This window comes from Phytophthora cinnamomi (assembly GCF_018691715.1).
Source record: "Phytophthora cinnamomi strain GKB4 chromosome Unknown Contig17, whole genome shotgun sequence".
Lineage (NCBI taxonomy): Eukaryota > Oomycota > Peronosporomycetes > Peronosporales > Peronosporaceae > Phytophthora > Phytophthora cinnamomi.
In genome coordinates this window covers 1,016,435-1,024,320 of record NW_027150950.1, presented here as the reverse complement: position 1 = coordinate 1,024,320, position 7,886 = coordinate 1,016,435, and the positions used below count along the sequence as shown (strand labels likewise).

At 49.5% G+C, this 7,886-nt stretch overlaps 2 protein-coding genes across 2 annotated transcripts; both read right to left on the bottom strand.

Annotated features, from left to right (window-relative positions):
* Positions 1 to 341: 341 nt before the first annotated feature.
* On the bottom strand, positions 342 to 788 carry IUM83_04742 (Small cysteine rich protein; the record flags this gene model as incomplete). Its single annotated transcript, XM_067928839.1, has 1 exon — positions 342 to 788. The coding sequence occupies one exon, from the start codon at positions 786 to 788 to the stop codon at positions 342 to 344; it is 447 nt and encodes a 148-aa protein (XP_067796352.1).
* A 6,014-nt stretch (positions 789 to 6,802) lies between these two features.
* IUM83_04741 (Equilibrative Nucleoside transporter (ENT) Family) lies at positions 6,803 to 7,432 on the bottom strand (the record flags this gene model as incomplete). The annotated part of the gene is made up of 1 exon (XM_067928838.1): positions 6,803 to 7,432. One exon carries the CDS (start codon positions 7,430 to 7,432, stop codon positions 6,803 to 6,805), a length of 630 nt encoding a protein of 209 aa, XP_067796350.1.
* Between the last annotated feature and the right edge of the window lie 454 nt (positions 7,433 to 7,886).

Below are 7,886 nucleotides of genomic sequence, written 5' to 3'. Positions count from 1 at the left end.
ATGGGACTCGGAAGCGTCTTGATTCAGTGCTGTAGCGTACGCATAGGATAGAGAAACCTTGCGAAACAAATACTATTAGTTGTACTACTGTAGTACGACTAGTACTTGCTGTTACTGGTCCGTAATCGTTTTACCTTCCCTGAGAGATTACAAGCATATTCTCCCAAGCGCGAGGTTCAGTGGTGTAAATGTATCAATTTTCCTTCGCTAACTCTCATATAGTAAGAATGCACGTGCGTGACCCTAGCATGGATCGTCGCTTATTAGTACGTCGGAGTGGACGGAATCATATTGAATTAGAAGTGAGTCGTTTCCACTGTATTCAGTAAAGACGTCATGATTCACCCTAGGCAGCACTGAAAATCCCACGGACACGGCAACGTCGTGGACTTGGCTTTCTGGTCGAATTGCCAAATCATGAAGGATGAAATAGCGTTGTCGATGCCGTCGAGGAAAAAGTTGCCCGGGAATCCATTAGGATGTTTAATATCCCAATCCCTCTCCGTTCCCGTGCAGTCCTTGCCCGTGTAGAATGCGATACGCGAGTTGCCATCAAAGGCGCCCCACTTGACGATATCACTCCACTTGGCCGAAGTAGCGCGGTCGTTGTAGCAGCTCAGGTTGATGCACTCCTGCGATTGATCGACTTCGTAGGTGTACTTGCCGCCACTGTCATCGTGCCACATATTGTTGTAAAACGTCACGGTCCCGGACCAAGCTGAAGCAGATTGAGTTGAAAGCCCCAAAAAGAGGTAGGAAAGCAGGATGACAGCGTTGCACAGCGGCATGTTGGGTTGTAATCACGGTGAAGACAATCGCGAAATGGGAGGAGAATTCTGATTTTCCTGGTTCTCCGCACCCATCCATGCCGACTGTATCCTAGCAGATTTAAAATAGTTGGCTGGACAATGGCACAAGCGCTTCCGCAATTCATTAAAGAATCAACGTAGCCATGTATGTCGCCAGTATCTTCGTTATTTCGGCGTAGGCTGTGGTATTACCGCCGACGAATATTTTGGGTTTGACTATCAAGTAGTTCTTGTATGTTCGGGAATCTCGAGCTAGGCGGGGGCCATGCCATTAGTAGGCGTAAGCGGTCGTATTATCTAAGTGGGAACAATGAATCTCAACACAAAAAAGTATCCACGAGATTCTACAGCTCAGGTACCAGAACAAGAGCTGACCCCCTCTGCTACACGTATGAGTTGCTTAAAATGTTCGCGCATACAGCAACAGCCTATCAAAACTGAGAGCTTCTCTCCATTCATGACGTATCGAATAACTACTGTATGGATATTGTAGGTATGGTTATTCAATTGCTTGTAAAGGTTGAATAATTGATTGTCGAATGCTCGGCGGGCACAATACGATAGTCTTTTTTAATCATGTAAGCGGCTAGGGCTAGTCTTGGCCTATAGAGACCGAGCCCTCTATCATCACTTACAATATTCAATATATATATTCCAGCCCTGGTCGGGATGGGATGGTTAGAATGCTAAAAAGTGAATCCATTTAAGTGGATATGACGAGGGGGGGGGGCATCTTGTCGAGTTAGAGTTCGTGAACAGCTCAGTGCGAACACAAGCCCCAACCTCGAACCTTAACCATTCATAGCTGCAAAAAAAAAAAGAGAGTGGTTGCTGCTCCAGACAGGAAACACTTGTTTTGGTCACAGATGTTTGACTAGCTAGCGTCTTGCATCCGGCCAACGTATATTGTATAGTAGATGAGGCGGGAGATAAGAAGAGTTTTAAACAAAACAACAGCCAGCAAGCGCACTGGAAACGAGAGCGCGGAAAATGGCGCTGCGCTGCATGGGGCAAAAACGATTACGGGCCAATAACAGCAAGTACTAGTCGTACTACAGTAGTACAACTAATAGTATTTGTTTCGCAAGGTTTCTTTATCCTATGCGTACGCTACAGCACTGAATCAAGAGGCTTCCCTCTCTCGTGTTGACCCTTTTAATTGAACGGGCCTTCAACTGACAGGTTAAGCCTGGCCATCTTTTAGGCGGCGGCCGCCACCCTCGCTCCTGTTGCACATGCCGTAGTGCAGCGGTTTCCATCCCTTGTTGTCGCAATTGGCCTTGTTGAACTCGCAGAGACTCGGGTAGGTGATACCGTTACTTCCACAGACTTGTGTGTGGTCATTCTCGCATGTAATGCTCGCGCCGCAACTCCAGTGTTGAAGGGGGGGTTGTTGAGCGGAGGTCCCGACGATCAGGAGTGAGGCGAGTACGGTCGCAAAGGCGAACTTCATGGCTTCGGGCTTCGGACTTGTGCTAGCTGTCGTTTCTTGCTGGTAAATGCCAAAGTGAAATGGACAAGAACTACTCCGGCGTTGCGAACTGATGGAGCCGCACCTTTTGCAATCAATGATGTCGTGTATCTGCTAGTCGTTGACTTCGAAGTAGTAACGTATCCCAGATGGTAAAATACGCAAGAGAGAACATCTTACCGAATAACCTATGTTATCACATGATTGGGAAATGGTGTGCACTGAGCACTTCGTCCATTTTAGCCGTTGGCGGCTCAGGATAGAAGTGGTTCTCGATATCGTTGTAGGCAACAAAATGGTCTACCTAAGACCTTTATCTTGTGTGACACGGGGAAGGATGAAACAGTGTACGTCTTCGTTCACCTTACGATATTCGCCGCCTGGTAGACGAGGCTGTCCTTTCGCTTCGTGCTAGCCATCGGATGCAAAATGAGCTCCGAAAAATCCAGTTCGAGGTCTATAATATAGAATTGCAGTTGGTTGTTACGAATTTCCTGTTATCACATTCTATTTTTATGTTATGGTATGGCATACAGCAGTGACATAGCCAATCAAAGGACCATCGTGCACCCAAGTTATCACATAAGTTGTGATAACTTGCTATACATAATATGTGATGACTTGGGTGCACGATGGTCCTTTGATTGGCTATATCACTGCTGTATGCCATACCATAACATAAAAATAGAATGTGATAACAGGAAATTCGTAACAACCAACTGCAATTCTAACCCAAACACATGAAAGCTAAAAGAAGAGATTGGGTTGCATCATCTGCTTTACCAGACGTTTCAGATGTTGCTGCTGCTTTTCTATTTCACGCCTACAAATGGCAACAACAATCATACGAATCAACAATTCGGTGGCTTGTACATGTACAGACAACGACGGATAAATCCGGGCGACACTAAAATCCGGGTGAGACAGATCCCCATTCGATCCCCATACAAAATCTAACGCCATTTTTATCCAATGAAATGCTTAAATGAATTATTTTAGAGCCAATCAGAAAGTTAAAGATAATGAGTGGTGTGAAGCTAAACTCCTTTGCCGACACAGTAATTTGAGGTCAGTTGCGCAATGAAGCGCGTCGAGCACGTGACGGCTACAGGTTACGGAGCAGCACAACTGGGCCTAGTGGCGGCCGGTGGTGGCCCCCAGGCGGGCGGCCAGCACCCTCCCAAGTACGTGCTGACTAGAACCAAGTAGAGCAGCTGGTAGCGCGTGTAGGCGCCGCTCTGCAGGTCCGCCTCGAGGTTCCCCGTGTCCAGGAAGGCCATGCTCATGAGCCACCCAGTTCCCGTGTAGGACTAGAGCACGGATCAGCTGAAGCGCCTCCTTGGGGACGTGGTGGGGGCATCTGGAGCATGCGGGGGGGGGGGGGGGGGGGAGCGAGCAGCGCCGAGGTGTGGGAGGTTGGGAGGTCAGCATGACGCATATCCGGGTGTGAGGTTGCCACCGAACAGCTCACCATTGTGCCAACCGCTTAGTGCTGGTGTCATGGGGCCACTAAAAAACGAAGCTAAGAAATAGTGCTAAAGCTACTGGAGGCACGGCAAAAGAAAAACGCCTTCGTGCTATTCATGCCAATATTGCTGTGCGGAACGCCATACCGACAAAGGCGATAATTCGCAGCATCAAAAAAACAATTCCTAGGTACCCTAAGGCTCTGGTTTCTCCGTCTGGGTCTGGGTCTCGGAATAAATTAAACGATTCTGATTGGCTGACTGTTTATCCCCAGACAAGCCATTAATTCCCACCTCCAAGGGGGTGGGAATTGTTTGAGGATTTTATTCCGAGATAGGCATCAGTTCGGAGAGGCAGACTATTGCGTGGTTGCCATCGAAGACAAAGGCAACGACGCTGCAGCGCTTGTGGCGCGTACTCGGGGCCCCGGGAGGAGCGCGCTTCGTCTCAGCCGGAGCTTCTTCGCGGGCGGGATCTTCTCCGCCGCCAGCAGCACTCACGGTGGCGGGTTGCGCAGGGGGTGGGGAAGTCATCAGGCGGAGCGTCGCATCCGGGGCGGGCGACAACAGCATCTCCATGACGCTTGTTTGCGTGCCGGCGCGACGCAAATTTCCAACTTTCCAACTGCGAGGAGGCATCCTCCCTGGGGTTGTGTATGAGATCTGAATGGTGCGAGGAGACTCAAGCTAGAAAAACGATTTTGACAGGGTATTTGTAGCAGCAACATAATCCCCAGCACCAGCAATCTGGGGACAGCGTCTGGGAATTGCATATTCATTTATCCCCAGACCCAGACCCAGACGGAGAAACCAGGGCCTAAGGTAACTGTCTAAAAAGACGGATTTTTTTGCTTTTCCATACGGTTTCAACTTCGTTTTCTGTACCATAGGTTAGTTTATCAACCAATCCAATCGCAGAATTTTTACTCCCCGGATTTTTGTGTCGGGAGCGGAGATTGCCCTATAGTATGGAGGATGTCATTCAGTGAGTCCGGATTTATCCGTCGTTGTCTGTATTGTGGTTTGCAGATATTTTGTCGCTCGGATTTATTGTGAAAACCGGTGATTTTGTCACTCCGTATAGCTCTGTAAATCAGGGCTGTGAGCAAAAACGATACGTGGTAATTTGTACTAGTACTGAATAGGAAGTTAATGTGGGTGCTAATCTGAGTAAGTCGGCTTAAATAGGAGTTGGGAAAAGGGCTCTAAAGCCATCTTGTCAGAACAGAGTGGTGAGGGAGAGAGACAGCGGAGACACGATGTATGCCGCAGAATTTCGGCGCCACGTTGTGTCGCCTGCCTGATTTTCCCTGACAGCAAATGAGAATAGCTCCAAGCAGAGCGGCCCTGTGTCCTTGCGATGCCGCTGGAAGTTGGATCGGACCGTGGCCACAACGGCAGTCCAATTTGACTCAGTTAAAGCCACCCAGCCCTGCTGAGTGGCAACTTGACTTGGCTTAGCGTAGAGATTAGTATCAGGGCGCAACGTTCTAATATCGAAAGCAGCTAGCGCGGCTACGATGCGCTCTTCCGCTCTCGCGTAGAGGTCATCAAAGCTGCCCTCTGGGTCAAAGCGAAACTCCGCGTCCTCGACACGGACGCTGGTTCTGCTCGTCCTGTTGATTCCTCCTATTTTGACTGATATCTTGGCTAGTGTTTGCATAGCCGCTTGCTCGGTGGATTTATTTGTGCAGGTTGGAGCTGACATTTCAGCCTATTTAGAGACCAAATCGATACCGACTCTAAAATAGCTTTGACGCGATGCTCCATAAGACCAATTATAATTAGGGGTACCCAATTCTAAATAAGGGACGGATTGAAATAAATAAGGGTTCCCGTCTCTAAATAAGGCACTAAATCAGCCGATTTACTATCCGATTAGACAATCTGAGTGCTTTTCACAATAGGACTTAGATCGATCTCTGAGATAAAATAATTCGAAGACATAAAAATGCGGTAGTAAATCGACCTCCAGGAGTAGGTAAGTCGCACCACCTCTTCCTACTTAACATAACGGGCGCATTGTTGGTTCTCAGGACACCGAGGTAACGTCGCCGGCCACTGCTACTCCGGTACGGCTCTGTTGGACGTGTTTAACGGCTCGTTAGCTTCGTCTGTGAGTGCACTAGCGGTTCCTGCAACACTGGGCTTTCCGCTACTCTGTGGCGCGAGCAGCTCCCCGCCATGTAAAACCACATGTTGATACTACGCTACCATTTTACTTAAGGAAAAGCGTTTCGTATGAACCGCTGTAGCTACTCTAAATAAAATGTAGGGTGGGCTTTCACGTACTTTCGAATACGGGTAACCACGGCACTCGGCCAACGCGACGAGCGGTTAGTTCGATCTCCTTCATCAACCACACCATCGGTCAAAAACAACTTGTACCAACGTTGCAGTGTTCGCACGTTAGCCCAAAATATATCGCTGACATACTGCACACAGATTCCATACACATGCATAAGAAAAATAGCTCGTCAACGGTAGTCGGGAGAGTGCATGCTGCACGATGAAGGTTTTCGGAAACTGCGGTGCTTCGACAGATCGGCAGCGCGATCTGCCGACCACTCGTCAAGTGTCCAGATGTAAGTGTCCAACTTCATATTATATATATAAAGCACGGCATTATAATCCGTACACAGCCATCGCGATTTAAAATAAATCGGCCCGAATTGCGTTTCCTGATCATCGTTGAGTTGGTTTTCGGCAAGCCTCGTTATACCAAACGCGTCGTTGGCGGCTTCACTGGACAACTGCTCGTGCTCAGCTTCGTACCCACGTCCTACTTCTTCCTGTCATCAGGGACTGCCAGCGCAATCGCAGTGGTTGGAAGTACAGCGCTGGCTGCAGTGACCACCACCTTCCTCGACAGCTCGGCCATCACGCTCGTCTCACACTATCCGAAACGTGTCCAAGAAAGCTCCCGTTCTGTGCTCTTCGGTGGGGCTCATCCTGGAACACTTCTGGTTAGGTTACGTTGTGTTGATGCTTCGTCACACTGTTGAGACCTGCCGAAACGCGGTGGATTGTAAACCTTAATGCCTCACATGTCTCTACTAACTGAGCAGAGCGCTATCTAGGACGAGTCCCACCGTGGAGCCTAGCACGAGTCCTAGGTTCAGGAAGAAGCTGGTAATAGGCCCGATAATCTGCTGCTCCTCAGGCTCAACATTCTCGCTCACGAAGATGATGGTCAAGGCACCCAGATACCCGTTTCCGAATTCGTGGAGCAGTACGCAAACCACAGACCAAATGTCGCTTTGGAGCCACCACTCCTCGACGATGCCAACAATGATCGGGACGAAGATGAACCGCACCAGAATTGGGATCCAAATGTTGCGCGGGGTGAGTCCACAGCGGTGGCTGACAACGAAGCGCCCGACGCAATCGTTGATTGAGAACATCGTGAGCAGAATCAGTGACCACCAGCCACTCTCTTGCAGCGACGGAAAGTTATACGTCTTGATCTCAGTGATGAGCGGAGGCCAAACCGATAGACTAGCGAGGTAGACGACCAAGATAAGCAACTCGAGGTGCCAGACCTTCAGGACAGACCACTTGGTTGGTACAGGACCGTTAGCGTTCTCCGACGGACGCTTGTCCGTAAGCACGAGTGAAGTCCTCGCGAGGTCGACGACGTTGTCTCCGTTCGTAAGGAGGCATTTCTTGGTGGTCCGCAGTCCCATGGCCTTGTAGAAGGCACCGATGTAGAGCGCGATTGTCAGCGCCCCCGTGTAGAAGTAGATGAGCGACGTGTTGAGGTTGCACTTCGCTGTCTGATCGACTGGATCCCTACCGCGAGGCAGACGGCCTGCGCGTGCTGGCACGTGCCACCGGGGTCTGTGGTTGAAGATGGGAAGATCTCGCAACCTGATTGGCTGGACTATCTCTGATACTGGAATGTGATTGGACGACAACTTCAATTTGGGTGCTTATGATTTGCATGTGTTGAGTCAACCGTTTTGAGCCGCAGCCGTGACTAGGCGGATCAGTCTTACGACTGGCAACTTCGTTTGGACCGCAGCCGAGATCGTTTGGACCACATCTACAAGCCGCACCTACTAGGGAACATTGCATACAGTAGGGACTGCTAGCTGGCAAACACACTAACCTAAATCGAGCTCACTTTCGGATTTCCTT